Raw genomic sequence first — 22,340 nt, 5'->3', positions numbered from 1 at the left:
CCACTCAGCATGACAGCGCAGTATCCTGGTTGCCAGGGTTACGCAGCTTGTTTGTCTGCTAGTTGAGCTGGTGACAAGAAGCTGTAGTTTTACTATTGTGTTAAAATGGTCGCCATTGGAAGTTTAGAAGTCAGGTAGGTAACATGTAAAATACAATACTGTTTATTTTTACTTACAAACAATGTGAGTACAACATGTTTTTAGTGTTTCCACAGCAGTTAGCCACCTAGCTTACATTTGTTTTGTGCTGCTCCCTCCAGGTGGATTCAAGGATTCACAAACAGCACCGTCCACTTTGTGGACAATGACACTGTGTGTTACACATGTGGGAATCACATCTGTTTCCTCAACCTTGAGACTAAATCAAAAAGTTTGCTCCAGGGCCCCGGCAGAGGCATCGGTGCATTCACAGCCAGAGGCACCAGTGGGATTTTTGCCTTTTCTGAGCAAAGGTTGTCCCCATCTATATTTGTGCACGTGTTCCCTGAGCTTCACATGAAGAATGAACTTAAAGGTAAGATGCACTTTTACTCACAGGTGATCAGGTAAACTGTTCATTAAAGCACATGTGTTTCAATTGTCCAATGATAGCTGAAATCACTCAGGACCACAATCACCAATATGTTTAATATATATTCCTACACAATACTATTTTAATAATAAAAAACAAATGTTCAGGATGTGATTTCTCTGAACTTGAGAGATTATCACTGCAGTCATGCACATAACCACAGCAGAGTTGCAAATATCACAGCACTTAGAGTGTTCATGTGCCTAAAATGTTATCAAACACTAGAATAGAGACTCAAAACAGGACCTTGTTGATTATATTGGATTGATTCTGAGGGGATTGATCTGCTCACTCATATCAGAAGCTAAATCTGTGCAGTTGCCATAATATTTACAAGTGGCAGATGTTTTTTTTTTACGGTAATTTTTCCCCATATGAATTGAATCATTCTTTTTTGCTTGCATGCATCATACATATATTTATTTCCACTGAATTTTGATTCTTTCTCTAGGAACGGCACAACTGGACTACACATCTCTGGCATTAAGTGATGGTGGCCCTTATTTGGGCTGTTGTTCCTCTCTTCCAGACCACACCATTACAGTGTGGTGAGCCACTGAAACCAGTCCACTACCCATTGTCTGTGCCACATCTTTTTTTAGTTATGTGTATTCACATGGAGTTGATCTGTTACTTTAATCATGACTGTGTGATTCAGGAACTGGGAAACTGCAGAGCCAATCTGCACACAACCACAAGCCGGGAAAGATGTAATTTCTCTGGTGTTCAACCCAATGAATTGGCTTCAGCTTTGTGCTTTGGGCACTGCATCCATCACCGTGTGGAATATTGAGAAGAGTGCCAGCCTCCATGTACTAAAACCATGGTAAAGCAAACATTGCAGTTTATATTGTATGTGGTTAAAATCCAAATTGATATATGGATATTTCTGTATATTTAATGAAAAACTGATAACATGCTGCGACTAGATAATACTGTGTGAAGCAGTACTACATGCATATGTCATATTTGTTGTGCTACAGTGTGGTACAGCTTCCTGCAACTGATGGATCCTTGGCTGAGAGATCAAACTGTCAAACTTATACTGTCAAACCTCCCCACTTTGGCCAAAAGATTCCTCCATCAACCATCTCAAGGCTCGAGGGCAACAAGGCAGAAAACATTGTGGTACAGTATTATCCCAGTGTCCCTTAAATACCAGTACTGGCTACAAAATACACTTTCACCAATGAGTATGTTTGTTTTGGTGTTGCAGTTGGGAAAAAAAGGTTTTCTCTCTGGCACATGAATAAAGACAAACGGTTACCAACACCACATGTGTGTTTACGCAGACAAAACTCACCTCTGGAGCCAGACTGACTCCTACTGCCATCTGCTGGACAGCCACATCAGATCTCTTTGTGGGCTGTGCTGAGGGATATCTGTTCCTTGTTAACCCAGAGAACCTCTCTGTCTCTGTTCTCTTCAACCCCACAAGTAAGCAAACACACAAAGTGGGAATCTCAGACTTATTCTTGGTAAATATAAAAAAATGTCACTGGGAGTATTTCTACTTTCCCATGTAAGTATTACCTAATTTCATTTGGCAACAGAAAAGTCATTTGACATCTGATCTGTGTTGTCAGCTCCGGATGTTGTCCCGGAACTCGCTGATCTCAGACAGAGCAGCTTTCAAGATTTAACCCTTAACAAGAATGGGGTGGTCGCTGTAGGGAAGGTACGAGTCTGTGCATATACAATATACAATAAGTTCAAGCAAATTTATTTCTGTGCCCAACCAGTGATATGATTTGCAAGTTCAGGCATCAGAAATTCACAGTTCATCCTTTTATAAAAGTATTTTTGAAATGCTTATGTTCCACAGGACGGTGTGGTGCAATGTATGCAAATCAAAGGGACTCAGATTGACATCACACAAACATGGCAGATAGAAGAAACTGCCACAGCCGCAATCTACTCCCCTAACTATGAAACATTACTTCTATCTTCTAATACAGTAAGTACTCAGATAAACTGTAGTGTTAACACATTTCAATAGTTACTTAAGACAAAATATATATTAAAAAACTAAATTGAGGATTGTTATTCTTCAGGGGCAGATCTACGTGTTGAATTCGATCCGGTCAGACAAGTTTGTGAAGGTCCTGGACGTCCTCAGCGGAAACTTTGTGGCAGCAGCTTGGTCGCACGCCAAGAACCTTTGTGTGGTAAAACATTTGTGTTCTTGTGATCTATAGTCTTGTGATGACACATATAATTATGGTGAGTGAGTCAGCGGTGATGATTGTGTTTTCACTGCTTGTCGCAGTCAGTGAGGGATTCTGGAGAGCTGCAGCTGTGGACCGTAGATGGCGTGTGCCTCGGTTCCCTTACTCTTCAAGCTGAGGTCAGGGTCACAACATATGAACATTCACAAGTACACATCATGTGAAAAAGACTTGTAAAAGACATATACAGATGTAAACCTTTGATCTGTGTTTGTTCAGGTGACAAGTGTGGCCTGCTGTCCTATTGCACAATACGCAGCTGTAGGAACAACGTCAGGAAACATCCTCTTTGTTGACCTGAACAGGGAGCAGGAGCCTCGCCTGGTGCACCAGGTTCAGCTCTACCACTCTCCCGTGGATCACCTAGTGTAAGTATCTTCCATCCCTGTGACCACAGAGGTTCAGTTTAAGACTGTCCTTGTGTAAAAGGATCTTATCATACATCTATAAAGTAGAGGCAGGAGTTACCTCGACCCAGAGAAGATACCAGTTTTGGTCAGGAAAGCAAATGAAAATGTCACCCAGTGGTTACAGGCTTTCTTTTTGTGTGCAAATATACTGTGTGTGTGTGTGTGTGTGGGTGTGTGTGCACTTCAACAGTTTCGATCAGGAGGGGCACTACCTTCTAACTGGAGCTTCAGATTCACATATCTATGTAATAGATGCAAAGCCATCAAAGAAGTTTTCAATCATAGGATACACAGGTAGAAGGTCTTTTTCAACACTTCTTAATTGATTAGACGTGTTACTGCTCTGCAATACATAACAACACACTGTACATGTAAATATTAAAGGCAATTTCAGCTCAGAATTGATATGAAATGACTGACCTATTACTGTAATACTTTACCTTGACAGGAACCATGTCTTTTTAGATATTGAAAGAGAGCAGCTCAATTTCATCTGCATCTGTTTCATATTTGTTTTCTTTTCTAGTTGTTCCTGGTCCCATTTTGTCACTTTCCACTCAGTGCGTCAGGGATGGTGAACAGGTGAAAGTTCTTGCACTGTGCACTCGACAGGAAGGAAACAATCATGACAGTAGTCTGCTCACACTTCTCTCCCTGCCTGCAAAAGACCTTACAGGTACCCCGCTGATTTTCTAGACCTATTCACTACTTTTACTACTGTTACATTTGCACTGGTTGAGTGCCTGATAATTGAGAACAGATGAGGGCCTGTGACTCTCATTCCTAGTTTGTTGGGGATGGAAGAGGCAAGACCCCTCATCTTGCCTTTTTGACACATCCCTCATATGTAACGCATTATTCACTTGGTCACGTGTTGACACAGTTAAATGAATTCGGACAGATGTAAGAGAGGCCCACTGCAGACCTGGGTGAATGTCGAAACACTGTACAAAGGAGAGGAATTTATTTTGCAGCCAGCAGCTGATGAATCATCTGCTGTAGGTGAGAGGAGGTTTACAAGGGGATTAATGGTATTAAACCAATTTCCAGGAATGTGTTGGCTAGTGGAAATTGTAATAGTGTATTAATGGCCTGTGGCTACTTTTATATCAGAGTTACGTAAGTTAAATAAATCTGTGAGCTCACTGGACATCCACTGGCCCTCTGTTGTTTTAAGGCTGTAAATCTCATCATTTCTTCTAAGGAGATGCTTTGACAGAGTCCTGCTTCCAAAGAAGCAGCCATATTCAGAGGGATAACTAATTAATTGTACTTCAACAGGACATTTTTATCTAAATGTTTAGAAGAGTTGTCATAAATGCTGTTGAAAAGAAAGCACAATGACTCAGGAGCTTACCAAAACACACCCTTTGTTTATACAGCAGCTGAAGTTGAACAAGAGAGACCATGAGAGCGAGAAGTCTCAAGAGGAAAGTGCAAAGATGAAAGTCTAGGCCGTAGATTCTAGGGCGTGGCAGCAGTTGAGTGTGCCACACAGTTTACAAAACTGAAAAACATGACTACTGTGTTATAAAGTGCTATTCGCATGTTAGATACAGAAAAGACACTTTCACTTATTTTATATTCACTTCACTTATTATATTGGCTTGTTTTTACATTTCTGGTGCTTCTCTCTTGACCTGCAGGCCCTGACTGTGTAGACCGACATGGTTGTCTGTCTCCTCACGTCCTCAAAGTGTCCACTTATGAAGTGACTCATCCACTTGAGTCCTGTGTCCTGGGAGTCAGCGAGATCTTTGCTTACTGCCACAGGAAGAAAACTCTTCAGCGGTTTCAGTTCCCCCAGGTTCGCTGGCGCTTAATACACCAGTAACTGATGAGCTCTGTCATCATTCCACTAAAATATCTTTGGCACATTTACAGCAAAATATCGTTGATGAGAGTTAGAGTGGATAGCAAACACAATTTTAAATGATGACTTGCACACAATGAATTTCAGCTTCTTCCCTCCGGATGGAGGTTTAAAGTCCCGAGGTGCAGAACAAAGCGATATAAAAATAGCTGTTTTGCAGCAGCCATCACACAGATGAACCAGTAACATGCCACAGATGCAGTAGAAGCATTGTTTATTTATATATTTATACTGAGCTTTTCTTGTCATGTTTATTCTATTTGGTTGTTAGGTCTAGGTTTTTTTTCCTGATATTTATTAAGTATTTTAAGTCCTGATTAGTGGAGCCCGGAGCTCTTTATGTTTTTCTTATTCTATTTTAGTATTTATAATGTTTTATTGTTACATTATATCATGTCCCGTCTGTGCTGTCTGTAAAATGGATGCCTCTTACTTAGAATGCAAACCAAATCTACCTACTGGTACAAATGAAGTAGCCCTGAAAATTATTAAATACATTTTTCAAATATATAGTATCCTAAATTAGGTTATGTGTTCCTAATCTGTTAAGACTACAAATACAAATCTATTAATCCCTGATTCTTCTTCTCAGGACACACATGGTCCCTCCAGTCCACAGGTGCTACAACCAGAGCTGGAGGTGAAGGGTCATCCGCTGGGCCCCGCCTCTCTCGCTCTGTCTCCTCATCAGTTATGGCTGGCGTCTGTAGGTCAAGACGGCCTTCTGTGTATTAGAGAAACTGCTTCCATGGTAGGAGCTTATTATTGTAAACAGTTAAATCATATTTCCACTGTCTGTGGTGTGTTTTATTACGATGCGGTTGCTGCACTTACAGGATCGATACATGGAGCTCCAGTGTCATCCATGTCGTCTCGCTGGAGTCCGGAGTGTGACCTTCTCTGCAGACGGCCTGACACTCCTCACCGCTGGCTGCAAAGACGGCTCTCTCGTGTGCACCAATGTCAGGTAAAGCAGCGAGCGGTCCTGTCGTGCTTGCATAACACTGTGAACAGCAGAGGGAACTGTTGCTCACAGTAGTGGTCACTCTCCCTCAATTTTATGTTGTTTACATTAAACAGAACTTTTCCTCTCACACCGACGGCCGTGCTGATGGTAAATAAATACAGCTGAACTGGAGGTTCCAGCGGGATTATGATCAGAATCTGCAGGAAAACAAAGGTCCAATAAATTTCAGAGAACAACCCGTCCACTGAATCCCATCCCACTAACATTCCACATCTGCTTGCTCCTGCATGCTTTTGTTTTGAAGTAAAAAAAAATCATTTTTTCTCTTTCATCCATGTTTTTACTTCTAATGTTGGTTTACTTTACTGTACGTCTTAACCATAAGCTGCTTAAACTGTTGATAGTATGGGAAGTCTGGTGTTTTCTTTTCTTAATGCCAAACAAATCTCACCATTGAAAAAAACCAATCATCCAAAAAGTCTGATATAGCTCGTGACTCTGTGTCACACTGTCCATTGTTGTCTAAAACTGTTAAAAACACATCAGTGAGTCACATCGTTTCACTGGGAGACATTTCCTCTATTATAAACAACAGAAGCACAGAACTTCATTTTGAGTCAATGCTTTATCATCCTGGTGTTGCCCCCAGCAAATGCTTTGTTTATTTCTGTTTGAGTAATGTCTGTGACCATGCACAGCTGCTTTAGGAACCAATATATCCTTATTTTTAAATTACACAATATAGTTGTGACCTCCTGTTTAAAGATTTATGTCTTTAGTGAGAACAAATGGGCTGAGTGTCACAGGGAAGTCAGAAATTATAAAGACGGACTAACACACAGTTGGTTTTCTTGAGATATGTGGATGATAATTAAAATGTTTAGAATATTCCCAACAGCATCCTTTTAATAATATTCTTCTTTTGCTCTAAGCTTTTTTCTACACTTTGATTTATTCATAGTTATATTACAGTTTTCCCAGAAAATATGTTATGCATCTCACACTAAAAACTGATTTATTTGACATTTTCCAGAGCTTTGTCTTATTTTAGATCTCAAGATCTGAAAATATTTTCACCACAACACAGAAGGAAACAAGTAATTATATAACTAACTTAATTTTCATTTGAAATAGCACATCATGTGTTTACAACATGACATGAATGGATTTCTGGATCAACTGGTAATCATTAGAGCTCCATAACAAATATCTGCTCTCTCATCAATGATTATCTTGTGTTTTTCTAAGCAGGATTAAAGCTGGGGAAGCTGGGGTGAAGAAATCTGCTCAGTATAGCCAGGCCACGGCTCGTTTCTTAAAGAATATATTCAACACAGAGAACCCTGTCCTTGTTGACTTGCCTGCATGGAGACAGGAATCCTGTCTGGGCTCTGAAAAACCAAAGGAGAGTGAGGTAAACAATAATCAATCCTGCTATAATCCGGTTTGTTTTGGTTGTAAAGTTGTTCTACATAACACCAAACTAACTGCTTTGCTTCTGTGGCTACAAAACAAACAGCACACTACAACAGCAGAAAACACACTCGGTGTTACAGGTACACCTATCCAAGTCCAATGCAGTCTAAAACAATAAATCCCACTTTCAATTTTCAATATTGTAATTATATTGAGTGGTTATTGTAAAATGAATTGTTCTTATTGCTATAAATATAAAGGAAAAACAATTAGAAATACTTGTCAGTTCAATCACCACCACACATACTGCAATCTCCTAAATGATCACGAAAACTTCTCATTTAACAAAGCTATTGTATTACAGACTTGATGATTGACAACTTGCTATATTGTTACATGTGTTAAAAGTGGGACACATCCCAGTGGATTTGAAGAATATAATGATGAATGTGAAACAGTTTGTTTCTCAGCTGTTTCAGCTTTTAACGAAGGCCACATACGTAGCTGAACAAGATCAACACTTTAATTAGTGTTAACGCAAATATATTGCCACCATTTGTTTTTTATGTGTGTTTTATGTGTTTACATTGTGTAGGTCAGCAGTGGAGCAGAGACCGTGGATGTGTCGGAGCAGGATGAGAGTTCTAACGTCCTCCTGTCTGCTCCACCTTCACACCCCACCTGGCTGGAAGGCAGACGACAGGCGGTCAGTGACTAACATGCTGTAATATTTGTGGTGGTGTGCTCCGTGGGTAATGTTCACTATGTTTAGATATGTCTCTCCTGCGTCTCGGGCGGAGGATTGTGAAAGTCCCCATTGCACCTGTGTTCAAAATGCAGCTGTGTTGCCTTTGGCAGGCAACAGCTTGATTTATCGTCTCCTGCAATGTGAGAAAATCAACCAATTAGTAGTCAAGTCCTATAAAGCAGATAAGCTTTGTAAAAAATAAATGTTTGGCACTTTGTCGCCTGACAAAGCTTCTTGATAACAATGAATTGATATCGAAGGTGTGGCGGTCTTTGAGTTGTGGGTTTCACGCCTCCTCTGCAACCACACGTGGGATAAAGGCAGAGGCACCTTCCAGCCTGATTTTTATTTGACACCATACTTTCTAATCTGACTCACAGGTTCATGTTGAGTGATGAAGTGTTGGATGGCGTATCATTAAATCTTTATGGTGTAAATTTTAACATTATTATTACTGTTTGTTTGTGAGTCATTGGTTGGTGCACTTGCTGTAACCTGAGAAGATGTTGAATCTGAGGTTCACATAAGGCCATTTTAACCCTTTAAAACACAAGCCATGCAAAACCCTTCTAATGCACAACATGGGTCAAAAATTACCCGTATTCATCTCCTGTCTTATTTCATGCATGGCTGGGTGTTTCTTTGCTATATTATTGCTATATTATTTTATAGCTTATTCTTACTTCTTTGTTTACTTCTCCCGTGTGTCTTGGAATCCAGCTCCGCTAAATGAAGAAGGCTCCTTTGATGACAAGGAAGATGATTCTCCTATATCATCAAAGGAGCCTTCTTCATTTAGGAGAGCTGGATTTCAAGAAACACCCAAAACTCCAGCTTGATCCTGCGGAACAAAGTCAGAGATTTCAGACTCAGAATCAAGACCAAGAATTGCCTCCTCATTTTCCTCATCCTGTTCTTCATACAGCATCTTTATGAACATGTCAGCCGTAAGTCTGAAATGATTGCGACCAGCCATACTAACACTCTGGATAAAGAAAATCAAAAGCATATCAATCCGTTTTTTTCGACCCATGTTGTGTATCAAAGGGTTAACACTAACTGGTTTGTTGCTTTAGTGTAGTTCAGCTAAGATCTCTCACTGTTTTTCACTCTGTTTATATTGAACAGGTGATGGAAGAAGAAAATGAGAAATATTCTGAGAAAAAAGAAAACCTGAGGAAAACCATGAGGGAGTTACGCGGCGCTGTAAGTGACAGAACAACATCCCACGGTGCATGTTAGCACAAATACTGTATAATTAAATTCTTAATAATTAAGTGCTTTTCTGTTCAGTAATAGTAATCCCTGTAATTACATATAGCTGCTGAGTACACACAGCTTCAAATATCTTAAAGCCAAAACACTCTGAAGGCGGAATAGGAAGTGCTGGTAATAGATACTTTAATAAATATACTCCTTCATTTAAAAAAATATGTATAGGAACAAATACATGAAGCCACGCTAATCTAGTGGGATCTCAAATGATCAAAAAGAACATTTGACCTACCCTACTTACCAAACCCTTTAATTACCTCCGCCAATGAGTTTATCTTTTCATCGTTGCTGTTGTTTATCTGTTTGTCTGTCTGTTAGCAAGATTACTTAAAACCTACAGAACAGATTTTATTGAAAGGAGGGTTTTGGCCAAAGAAAGAGCCCATTAACTTTTGGGGGCAGATTCGATCAAGGGGGCGGATCGAGGAACCCTTTCTTTAACATTGCGCTTTAGGGAGTTTTTCATCATTAATAATGCAGAGACCTTGATAAAAATCTATCAGACATGCTAAGAGGACTAATATCTATGAGTATGTGGAGTTTGGTGCAGCTTGATTGAATTCAAAGGGACTGTTGGACCTTGGCGGAGGTGTGTGCTCTATTGAGTGGCATTGTAGTTTCTAGTTTTATTGGTTTCGAGCACATAATCACACAGTGTGTCCCTCGTAAAAAAAACTACATACAAACAAGTTACATTTGTAGTTCTATTTTTAGCAGTGTAGTTAAGGTAAATTGAAGGTAGGCGTAGAACTACAAAACAAGTTTCTATTGCAACTGTCAGATCCAGGAGATGCTGTGTGAAAATGAGACCCTCCCAGCTAACGAGCGTCTGGCACAAAAAGAGTTTAACCTGGATCTTGAGGATCAGAGACATCAAGCGGCCGTGGTGGAGCAGGAGGTTACGAGGGTAAAACACACACACTTTACTCACATTAATCCAGGTAATCTTTAACTTCTCTGCGTGGTGAAGATGGTGGTGAATCTTATTGCAATCACATCGTAGGTGAGAAAAGAAATAGAGTGGGAGATTTTGGAGAAATGCTACCTCCGTGATGTCCTGAAGAAAGAGTGTTGGGATTCAGTGAAGGTCAAGGAACGGGCCATTAAGGTAAGATCAGGATCAGTTATATCCAACTTAACATCATGTACATCATGATCTGTATATATATATATAACTATTTCTAAATACCTTCTGGTTGTCCACCACAGGCGTTTCACTCTGAACGTGAGGTGAAGAATTATCCTCTGAAGGAGCGAACTGAGAAAGAGGTGAAGGAACTTCGCAAGGTTGAGAACATCAGGAAGATTGAAATGGCTGCCTGCACTGTAAGCAAAGCTCTCAAGGCCTGAACAGTCTGTGGTTTCAATTCTGATTAACGCTGCAAAGAGAAGCACATGTGATGAGTTACAGAGGATTAGATTTTATGTGAATCTTAATTTGAAGCAGAACGCAGCGTGCATAGTCACAGCATAAACATTTTGTTAAAGTTGCGAACAATGCAACCTCTTCAGTGAGCTGGTTCTTTACGCTATGGAAGTACATTTTCTGTGCAAACTCTGCTCAAAAGGAGTTAACTGATGGAAAATAATTGGATGCTTTAAATCACCGTCCTTCCTTTGACCTTTCGCTGTTGTGACTTTTTAAAATGCTTGAACACATGCCAGTCCACCACTGCTGAAGTGTCTCTAGATTTACGACTGTGTGGCCAACAGCGAGTGTTTTGGTTGTTCTCCTCACTGCAATATTCCTAGGATAAAGTTTATAATCTTGAAACCACTTATTCAATCCTCAACATTTATCTCAACCCTCTCATATGAAGTTGTCTGTTTCTGCACCTCTTAAAGAAAAGTTCCAATACATCCATCTTGAAGGAAGAAGAGCAGGGAGAGGAAGACAACACAGCTGAGAAAGCTGCTGTTTCAGGAAGTTTCTCCACTCAGTTTGGATATTCAAACCCTCACATCTACGATCAGTTCAGCCTGAATAACACAGAACAGAGGATCAACCAGATTGTTCTGCTACAGGTGGGAACCTCTTCCAAAAACTGTTGAATCATAAGACCAGTGGGATTATAAAGCTTTTGTATAATGCAATGCTTTTCCAAAACACACACAAAAGCGAAAAGGAGAAATAAAGAAAGTCTGTTCAGTCAGAATATAATCATGATTATATAAATACTAATTTCTTTTTAATTTCACTCAACCCTAAATGCAGGATGTGATTTATGGCATCAAGATGGCTTTCAACACTGAGTTTGAGGGCTTGCACAGGCAGAAGGTGCAGGAGCTGAACCGTGTGAGGGAAAGGAACAAACTCATCAGTGCGATCCTGCTGGAGCTGGACATCCAGCAGCAGCTGTGGGAGCCCAGCCTGACCGTCAGCGAGTGGCCAGAGAGGCTGCTCACTGTGGACGACACTGAGGTAACTGACCCCCCACGAAAACATCTAAACAGTTGACAAAGTTCAACAAACACTGCAATATTTGTTTACTCTGATGTGAGATAGTAAGTGTTTAGCATCGTAGGAGATGATTTTTCACAGTTTACCAGAGTGATTAGAATCTTTGTCCCACTCCAGATAAAATCAGAAAAGTGCCTCACCCCAGAGCAGAGGAAGGAGGAGGAAAGGAAGAAGCTGGAAGAGCAAAGACGTTTAGCTTCCAAGGTATGCTGCCCCGATAAATGTGTTTTTGTTTTTCACCTCCTGTTTGTCGTTATTTACAAATTCTTCAGATACTTCTATATATGATTACCGCATCTAACAATATTCTTATCAGCAGTAAGAGTACATTTACGAGTACTTTGTCTTAAAGAAATTAAATTATGATTATTAGACGATTCACAGTAAGTTGTTGAGTTCTTTCCTATTGATACATATTTTTCCCGTCTATTGCAGGAGGATGATTGCAGAGATCGGGCTCTTGATAACATGATGGATGGAGCACTTGAAGTGAAGAAAGAGGACATCTTGAGAATGGTGTGTTCAAATATTTTTGATCCCAGACGTATTATTGCATACAAAATAATATAAAATATGGCAGACACACTGATGAAATATTATCGACTAACTTGTTTTATCAATCAATGGAGAATCAATCGGAAATTCACAATTTTAAACACATGGACTTGCAGATAACCTTTGCTACTGTGTCGTCGGTTTAAATGTTAATGCAACCCTGAAAGGTTAAGTCCAGTTTTAATAAATTAGTGGCCATAAATCTATCTGCAAAAATAGATGAATGCCCAAATGAAAATTGATTCGTCAATTAATCAATTTGTTTGTTTACAGAAAACGAACACATTTTTTGATAAGCGATTAATCGCTATAGTCATTGTTACGTTTTCTGGGTCAATTGTGAAGATTTGATTATTTATTTTGTCATATGTGATAGTAAACTGAATAATTTTTAGCTTTTGGCTGGAATAAACAAGTGACAAAAACAGTTTGAATGTCTGGGAGAGAAAGACAAAGAAGAGCAGTGGAAAACCCCCCCTTTCCTCCTGCAGTCATTTCCTATGCTCTACACGTAATCCTACATCTCATTGCAGCTGAAATAAGCTAATTACTACTCGCACAAAAAGTGTGAATCATCTCTTTTTTTTCCTGAATTCTTCTCTAGGCATTGTCACTTGAATTAGACAAATCAACTTGAAGGGCACATAGTTTCTTTTGATTTTACTCCACAGGAAGTACCTCCGCCTGAGCTTGTTTTGACCAAACCTGAAATTCAGTGGACTGAGGAGGAGAAAAAAGTCTACAAACAGTATGAAAAGAAAACCAAAGAATCTGAGTGAGAAGGAAAGAGAAATACAGAAAGGTATCACAGCAAATGCATTCACAGCTTTCTTTTGTTCACTTCTGATCAGTGATAAATATAAATCAGCTGTTGATGCTGTAATTGCAGTTAATGGAAACTGAAATGAAAAGACTTCAGGCAGCCACCAGGGACGCAACCAAGAAGTTTGATGAAACTTTGACAAAGCAGTTTGAGAAGAAAATAAAATTCGAAATGGCTGTTTATCAGGTGAACACACAAACGCACACACATGCAGACTGGTCATCAGTGTTTGTTGATTATTTTTTCTTAGGTTAAAGGGCCCTCTGTTCTCATCATGGTTTCCTCCTTGAGATTATGCTATATGATACCCTCTATATGTGACATCTTTAAAACATCCTGTTTAATGTTTTTTCTTGATGATTTCTATAGGGAAAGCTTCAGATCGCCCAGCTTGTCTGTGCAGTACTCCTAGAAGAGGAGATGAGAAATCGAGAGCTGGAGCTCATGCTCAAACTTGAAAAACTGCTGGCGCACAAGGTCAGAAAGCTCTTTCACAGTAGCGATGCAGGAATGTATGACTGCCAGCTTCAGAGTCTGTTATTTGTGAGATACCAGAGTGAAGCTCTGTGGTCTTCTTCCAAACTCCAGTGTAATATCTTCCCCATAGCTCAGGCATGCTTTGCAAGAGCTAACCTGTCCTCATTAACCTCAATCTCTTAACCTGTCTCAGGTTTCAGTACTGCCAGCCACCGTTTCCCTGAACACGCTACTCTCATCTTATTGACATGCTTTTCTCCTGACAGGAAGAGCTTGAGGAGGAGGTGAAGTTACGTGAAGAAGATGTAGAATTGTTTCACGAGACCTATGACACCGTCGTAGCTGAGGACAAAGTAAGCCAGCGGCTAAAGCACTGAGAGCATTTTGGCCTTAAATGTCTGTGCACATAATGTTATAATGTAAACCATGTCTCCCAAGATTCTCGATAAAGAATTCAGGAAGGAGTTCTGTGATGTACCTGCGCAAATTGTTGATCATTTGTATAAGCTCTTCAAACGCAGACCCAGGTTTGTGATTATTTTTTACTGTGCTGACACTGTTTCATATGTCGAAATCCAGCACACAGAGCTGCACTGTTCTCAAACTATTTCATGCTTCAGGGTTCAAAAGTTGAGGACTCAGACCGACAACAACCCCAACCCGTTCAGAGATCAGCGTCTGTGCGGCTCTCAGGCTCCCGATGCGCTTGGCAAAATGCTGAAGGCCATGGAAGAGCTGGATGCTCCGGAAAATAAACCTGAGGGCTTGAACCCATCAATCTGGGAGAGATTCTGTCTTGTCCGCAGAACAAAAACAGAGAGCGAGCAAAAGGTAAAATAAGGACACAGACAGGTTAGAGACTGGAAATATTGTGCAACACAGATTCAGAGCCATTTCACACTACTAATATGCATTATGCATAATATATTGTTTTCAAAGTGAACCACCACTGGGATGTTTGGTACAGCCCTGCTGTTCAACAGATTTAGGGAAACTGTACCAAACAATTGTATGTATTTTTATTCACTGGTTGAAACATCTTCCGCAGGTAAAAGTAAAAGCTTTGGCTCTTGCTGAGATGCAGGCGTTCTTACAGAAGAGGAGAGATGAGAATGAGGCTGCTGAACAGGAAATTAAAAATCTCTCAGACGAACGTGAAAGGTATGATGATGATGTTGTTGTTCAGATTAAAAGCAGTTGTGATTGGAAAAAAAATCGTTTTCATTTGTCAGTTAAAAGTAGATGCCATTAGTCTTTATATATTTTTCTTTGAATGAACGATCCATCTGAGTTTTTTGTTGTCCTGCTTATGATCTTGTAGTCTTTATAAGGAGAAGAACCATGCCCAGATCAACATCATGGTCCAGGTCGTCCTCAAACAGGGTCACGTGTCCACTGCAGATGTGACAGCTGAGGACTCTGACTTCATACTCCTCCACAGGAGTGTGGTGGAGGAGCTCAACAAAACCATCAGGGTCTGCATTTACTACTAAACCAGGATGTACTGTATATTATTATGATTGATATGACAAAAATACACAGGTTAAATTACTAATCAATAATTATCTGTTTAATGAAAGGTGCCAGAATGAGCTAAATTTAAGTGGTGGTCTAATACATTGCTTGTGAAAATATCTGTGTGTCTAATGGGGATAATCTATGTGATCAGATGCTTGGAGAGCAGAAGATTGCCTCCATGGTTGAGTGTAAAGACTTCCGTAAAGGCACCATGCAGCTGGAGTGGGAGCACAAGATGATAAGGGCGCAGATAGAGGACCTCAACACCAAGGCGAGGGACATTCAGACGCTGCGTCTCTCTGAGGAGCAACGGGATGTGAGTGTAACCAGGATCCTAAAACATCCTCTTACTGCCTTTTGTAGTTCCTCTCAATCAAATACTGGCTTTTCCTCAAGACGGAAACAAACACCAGTCAGTTCCAATAATGCTAGTAGTAAAAAAGATTTGACCCTGTACATTATTTTATACATTCATATGTCAAGTCATGAAAACGTGACGCATCTGCTTGAAATGGGAATTAAAACCTCTGCGTGTGAGGTGAAGTATCATGAATGTTTGCCAAACCTCAGTTGGTGATATCAAGGCAGATATTTTGGTTTTGGCAGCACAAGATGTTTTGCAAGCCGAAAATTGTTACCATCCCCGAGTTCAGATGGTGGATCTTTTGTTATCTGACATACACCCTATTCATACAAGCACCACGCCCTACCTTTTTTTTGTCTTTTAAAACTTAGAACCCAATAGAGACGTGTTTAAAAATACAAACAGGACATTCCTTGCTTTCTTTATCCTCTTAAAACTTAAGGCGTGTTTATCAAATTATAAAAAATTCTAGGAAAACAGGAAAGCTGGTCTACTTCACCTTACTGAGAATGTAGATCTAAGGAGCGAGGAGGCAGTTAAATGAAATACACAGCAGAGAAGTGGACGGGAAAATATTTTGCTCCTGGTTGCAGCCGTTTAACCAAGTGATACGCATGAAAAAACACTTCTTGATTCAGACATATTCAAGAACTGACTGGTGGATAATAATGAAGAATAATAATGAAGAAATACATAAAAAAACAAATGAGTCATCCATCCTCTTATTTTGGGCAAATCCATGGGCATGGCACACACAATATGTTTCCAGGCCTGCATGCCAGCTTCCTCTGGGAAGGGTTCAGGTAGTGTCTGCTGTGTTGGGCACGCAGCTTCCTGTCATTGTTCAGGCCCCTGAAACTTTGAATATAAACATATCCTGAATGATCCTGCACATTTTTTAGATTTGTCTCTTGCGGGATATTTTTTTGAAAAAGAGTTAAGAGTAGCCTGCGGCTCCTTTGTGCTCTTTTCAATTTGAGTTTCATAAATGTCAGTTATTCTTTTTTCTTTCAGTATCTCAACGAGACAGATCGAGAAGGTCTCGTGTCCAAGCAAGTTTCCACCCTGGCGAAAACAATCGATTTCCAGGAAATGGTAACAGAGAAAGTTAACGACGTGATCTCTTCAATCACCTCTTTTTTGTGCTCTCTAAGTTAAAATTCCTATTTACTCTTTTCCCAGACTCATCAACACAATGTGCAGAAACGCATGAAAGAGATTGAGCATCTCAACAAGCAGGCAGCGAAGAAAGCACAGAGGAACAAAATCTTAGAGCAGCAGCACCCTGGAATGCGGGTGATTGTGGCGGAGAGGAGACACATCCATGATTCAGCAGGTAATAAAACAGTAATTTCACATCTAATTAAGCACGTAGCAAAAGGAGTTTTTAGACCGTCCCCTGACTATTGACTGGCTTGTTTGGTGTTTAGATTCTGAGGAGAATCTGGCAGCCACAACAGAGGACAGCTTCCGGGTGATCGCTCAGCAGAAGAAATTGAAGGATTTCACCAGAGCCCAGATGGAAGATCTGGTTTTTCTCGAGTCAGAACTTGAGCGTCTGAGGATGAGGAGCTTTCCTTCACTGGATCAACTGAAACACAACTGAGCAAAACCTTCTCTTTCACACATAACTGAGGGTTTTATTCACACTTCTCTTCACAAGTAAACTGAAAACATGAAAATCTACAACTCAACTTGTGAATACAATTGTAGCAGCAACGAACAAAGCAATAAATTAACAAAGCATATTTGAAATGTGATCCTTCAGCTGGCGTGTTTTTGTACACGGATGATATAAATATTTTCTTGTGCGCGTGCTTCAGAAGAAATGATTAGAAAGTGAAGTCCTCCGATGTGCGGTCAAAGTGCAGAATGCCGTCCTCCAGACCAAAGAGGTCAATAAGCTGAGACAGGCTGCCCTTCTGTCCCTCGATCAGGACGTCCGGCTGGAGCTTACAGAGAGCATCCTGAGCACAACTTCGCCACTTGTCGATCAAGGTCTGGAGCTGCGTTAAATCATTCTAGGAAGAGAGACAAACAAATTAAATCACTGTTTTAGTCTAGTTAACATAATAAATGCCCTTGTGTTCATGCTTGGAGGAGCCCAGGCTGTTACCTTGCTTCGGTACATTTTAACCAGCTTGAGTCTGCGCAGGGTCTCCATCTTGTCTTTAACCTCCTTCCTGAGTTGGTCTCGTTGCTGCGCTAAGTCTTTAGAAGGAGCATGCCCTGGTTCGGGAATGGGTCCAGAAAACCTTTCACTCCCTGATCTCGTGTCCTTTCTGTTTACATCAACATTGCGCACGGTGATGAGTGGAGGATTATTAACGGTCTTCTGGGAATCTGCCGAAACATGTCGGCCGCCCTCCTCCGAGTCATCATCAACACAAAGTCGTTTGGCCACGGAGGAGGGCGAGGTGAAGGAGCGCCTCGATCTCTTCAGCCTCTCCCTCAGAGAGGAACTCAGCTTTTGATGAGGCTGGAGGGATAATGAGTGAATGAAAGAGCAGATGATGCATTACCAGATGATAATGATCTATGTGATGTTTTCTACCATCACACACAAAGGGTGCCTACTTTCATGTTTCATAAAAGGGTGGCACAGTGGTGTAGTGGTTGGCAATATCGCCCTAACAGCGAGCAGGTTTCCGGTTGGAATCCCTGGCTGCTCTGGGCCTTTTTGCGTTGAGGGGCAGAGCCAAACCAGATTGTGGACTTGGAAATTTCCACAAGTGTTTGTGTGAGTTTTCTCTTCCCACAGTCCAACGTCATAAGAGTGTGGTTAATTACTGAATGGTTGTTTGTCCCAGTATGTTGGCCCTGTTGTACGCTAGCGACCTGTCCTGGTTGTACCCTAAGTCTTGCCCAATGTCAGCTGGGATTGGCTCCAGCTGACAGCTTAGTTATCAAATATGGGCATCAGTTGATATTTATGTCAGTGCTAAATGATTATATATTAATAATGATCAGTATAATAATCAATTAACTTTACCTATGATAACTGAACAGGCCTAAAACAAACACAGGGCTGGAGTTCAGGGGACATGAGCCTCTGACTGTATAAACTTTACTTGACTTTTTAAATCCTTCTGAGGCCTTTGGAGGAAACTGAGATCAGAGGCTTTAAGGTTGTTGTTTACAGTTACAGTCCAGGTACATGAGACACTTCACTCACCTTCTCCTGTTTGTCTTCACCGGGACTTGACTCCACTGAATCACACGGTGACAGATACACTGATTTCACTTTAGCTGCTGCTCTCGGTGTGATCTCCATCGGGGGAATCGATCGTCTCATTCAGATTACAGCAACAGCACCGTGACGGTAACCGAGTAAACTGAGTGTTATCAAAGCACGTGAGTCACAAAACTCCTCAACAAACACCTGCAAACAAACTAAACTACCAGAACTAATGAACGCAGTCGCTTTCATCCGGGAGAAACCATCCGATTTATCTCAAAACAGAAAATACAAAACTGTGTCAGCGATGCGAGACTTTTCTGTTTTTCCGTATTTTTACCTCCAAAGTCAACGATTGGACAGAATTCAATGACGCGCCACCGAAGAGGATCATGGGAGCTGTAGTTGTTGAAGCTAAATAGGTTACAGCAAAAACTACATGTTTTCAATAAATCACTCTCACCAGACTCCAGGAAGATTTTACTTCCTGTTTTGATGAAGCTACACAAAAAAATACATTATTAAAATAGAACAAAACAATTTTTCTGAACTTATTATATCATTTTGCACCGCAGATACTGTACTTAGTACTTCAATACATCATTTTAAGTATAGATTTTATGATTTAACATGAACATTTTTATTTTAAAACTAAGTTATCATGGTATAATGCAATACATTTTACACAATAACGTGATACTGACCCGTTTTTTTTCTTCTTTTTCTGGCTTGGCAGCAATATGCTTTTGTACAATACACCCGAGAGGAATAATAACAATGATTTAGTAAATTAAAACAAATACATAAATAAAAGATTTTTTGGAGAATAGAGGTGGATTGTTCCCGTGAGGTTAAAATGAGAAACACTGATCCAGCTGCACTGTTTCACCAAATAAAGACCTCAAATGAAGCGTAGAGGGGATTTCTCTGTGATCTCGTGGACACATGGGTCCAGTGTTGACCGAGTGCTCCCTGGTTACCTCTGTTAAAAGCCTCCAGTCATATTTGTGATTCAGCTTTACTCATCGGTTGATTCATCTCTATTAAAGGATTTGTTTTAAGACTCCCTGTTCATTGTAAGTTCAGGCTTGTTTTCAGACTTGTGCTGATATCCAGAATTTATTTAATTGTGTCTTCTTTTTTTTTGCCACGAGGAAAAAGGTGTGCATCAAAACCGTGATCCTGCCCAGGCTTGAATGTCAGGAGTTGTCTGATATTTCATACCCTGGGGAACTAAGATTTCTCTCTCTATTTTTTAAAACATTTTATATGGATGAATCTTTCAGGTCTGAGGTTTGGAGATAATTACTGAGTCTGAGTCAGGAGGTGTTTTTAAACCTGTGAATAGTTGACATGAAATGACTGTGATGGTGGTTCAGGTTTATAGAATCTAGAGAGGGAATGTGAGACTGACAGTGGGTGCCAGCTTTTATCAGGTGTGAATGGTGGCCGCACATACAGGCCTCAGGGCTCTAAAGACACTGTCGTACCCATTAATGTAACACGGTAAGTCGAGGAATATGTTGTAAGGAAGAGATTGTATCAAACACAACGGATCCTTGACATCAGCTTCTTGGATTGTCTCCTATCTATAGTGAAGAAGTGATTGACTGCAGTCAGGTCACTTCTTTTCATGGGTTATAATGTTTTGTATATAAGGTTAGTTGATTGTTTTTGATTCACAGGTGATTCTACGTGTTGCTGTTGTTGTCGGAGACTTTCCCTTTCATGCTGTGCCAGTGTCTCATCCGCGAAGGTTTCCTTATCTTCTTACACAACATGATTTCTAGATGGCAGCGTGATAAAGATCTGCAGACAAGAGTTAAACACGGGGCCCGTCGACAAGACACAGCCACAAAATTACTTAATAATGTAGAGCTGCCTTTGATTATTACTGTATTTTCTGTTTTGGAAATTTTGATGTGCAATTCTATGATTTACATCTGTGCTTTTCCCATTTGACCTATTTAAATGTTCTCTGTGAAAAAGAACTATAACTGAAAAACATATGATGCTTTCGAAATAGCAATTTGAACTGTAGCCCACTAACTGCTGTGTTACTGTAATATCCCCCTGAGTGAGAGACGCTTTTTCTTTTGGCGTCAAAGAGTGAAGTAATAAATAATATTACTGCTAAAAATGAAGTAAAACTTGCATTCCTTTCAGAAATCACACCAATCAACACATTCTCTTTTCAATTAAACATCCTCAACTTAGAAGAACTCATGTTTATGAGTTCCAAAGTCATCTGAAAATAAAATCGTTTAATTTGAAATGAACAAAACTTCTAAATTTACGTTCAGTCAACAAGAAAACTGAAAATCTGAGGATATGTTTGCAGTTTTGTAAAGTGAATAAAAACATTGGGAAGCTCAGCATAGAAAATAGATTTTTTTGTGTTTTTGTGGAAGAAGTTAAAATAAAATGATATTAAAATCAGTTGAGACCCCGGTTAACTATAATCAAGAATGTCCTCCGCCGAAGCCCGACATTATCTGTTTATTCCATCAGTTCTTATGTGAATTATGTTCTTAGGCCTATAAACTGATGGTTCCTGTACAACTCTCTCCTGCTAAGATTCACTTTCACATTGACTCATTGTCAATGTCTCATGATCTTAAGAAACCTATGATTAAGGTCTTTGCTGTGTATAAACTCGCTGCCCACCTCATTTGGTCACTTTTGAAACCTTCCCCCAGAGAAATAATGAGCCCTTATCTGTAAAGCTCTTCTCCTCAACACAAACACGAGTGTGATTTATCCAAAATGGCTACACAGTCTTGTTCACTCCTTTTCCACTACTTTTCCTTCTTGAGTCTGGAGTTTTAAAACCAGGCCTCCTTTTCTGTTAGACTTGGCATTATTTAACCTCGCACATAGATGTGAGTGAGCGGCTCCTTCTCTCTATACACTATCCTTGGGGCCATTTGTTTCCATCGCTGCAGCAGATTGGAGTCATGCTCGCTGTGAGTCATGCAGGGTGGGTGGATGTCGACGCAGGGTGTGGCGGGCGAGGGCTCCTACTGGTGCTTGTGGCTGCCAGTGGAAGAATAAAGCATCTAATTTGGCTCAAAATTGCATAAATGTAAAATGAATGGATAGGAAAGTTATATTATGGTCACCCAGTTAAAAACAGCTCGTGTATTCCCTCAAATGGGAGTTCATGTGCTTGTGGTGCAGACTGATGCTGCTTCTTCCAGAGATAATCATCTGGATGATTCCCTAATCTGAATAAACACATCCTTCAAGAGCTGCACAAACAAACTGCAGGATTAGAGTCAGTTACTGAGAGTTCCCTGCTCTTTTGTCTCTGAAAGACTCTGCATGTGTGGTAAAAATACTGTTTGGTTATGTAATAAGTGGCTGGAACCATACATTCTAAATGTTCCGCTTCTACTTCCAATATGGGCTCCAGATGTGTTCCAGCTGCAGCAGTGAGAGGGATTTACTGCTCACAATAGCCCAGCAGACCCTGA

At 40.3% G+C, this 22,340-nt stretch overlaps 2 protein-coding genes across 3 annotated transcripts; one reads left to right on the top strand and one right to left on the bottom strand.

Moving 5' to 3' along the window:
• Positions 1 to 6: 6 nt before the first annotated feature.
• On the top strand, positions 7 to 17,318 carry cfap43 (cilia and flagella associated protein 43). The gene is given in 39 exon segments (XM_034608424.1): positions 7 to 134; positions 261 to 514; positions 1,023 to 1,119; positions 1,230 to 1,397; positions 1,555 to 1,699; positions 1,864 to 2,008; positions 2,158 to 2,249; positions 2,397 to 2,528; positions 2,626 to 2,739; positions 2,841 to 2,918; positions 3,019 to 3,167; positions 3,400 to 3,503; positions 3,736 to 3,885; positions 4,856 to 5,016; positions 5,675 to 5,833; positions 5,919 to 6,049; positions 7,298 to 7,463; positions 8,061 to 8,171; positions 9,342 to 9,419; positions 10,270 to 10,395; positions 10,492 to 10,596; positions 10,698 to 10,814; positions 11,334 to 11,513; positions 11,704 to 11,910; positions 12,067 to 12,153; positions 12,385 to 12,465; positions 13,176 to 13,280; positions 13,283 to 13,306; positions 13,394 to 13,513; positions 13,697 to 13,804; positions 14,071 to 14,157; positions 14,243 to 14,331; positions 14,425 to 14,635; positions 14,853 to 14,965; positions 15,126 to 15,279; positions 15,474 to 15,638; positions 16,701 to 16,781; positions 16,869 to 17,022; positions 17,117 to 17,318. Coding segments are annotated over 39 exon segments (4,953 nt in total). The 5' UTR covers positions 7 to 105; the 3' UTR covers positions 17,293 to 17,318.
• Positions 17,306 to 19,578, bottom strand: sfr1 (SWI5-dependent homologous recombination repair protein 1). Of its 2 annotated transcripts, XM_034608430.1 has the most exons (4): positions 19,096 to 19,578; positions 18,862 to 19,002; positions 17,803 to 18,165; positions 17,306 to 17,707 (listed from the first exon to the last, which is right to left on the bottom strand). In XM_034608430.1, exons 2-4 carry the CDS (start codon positions 18,979 to 18,981, stop codon positions 17,519 to 17,521), a joined length of 672 nt encoding a protein of 223 aa, XP_034464321.1. In that variant the 5' UTR covers positions 18,982 to 19,002; positions 19,096 to 19,578; the 3' UTR covers positions 17,306 to 17,518. The 2 variants fall into 2 exon arrangements, with proteins under 2 accessions (XP_034464321.1, XP_034464320.1); XM_034608429.1 differs by having other exon boundaries at positions 18,862 to 19,575.
• Between the last annotated feature and the right edge of the window lie 2,762 nt (positions 19,579 to 22,340).

The sequence above is a fragment of the Hippoglossus hippoglossus genome, chromosome 15 (genome assembly GCF_009819705.1).
Source record: "Hippoglossus hippoglossus isolate fHipHip1 chromosome 15, fHipHip1.pri, whole genome shotgun sequence".
Lineage (NCBI taxonomy): Eukaryota > Metazoa > Chordata > Actinopteri > Pleuronectiformes > Pleuronectidae > Hippoglossus > Hippoglossus hippoglossus.
The sequence above is the reverse complement of the archived record's forward strand: the minus strand, read 5'-3'. Positions and strand labels throughout refer to the sequence as shown.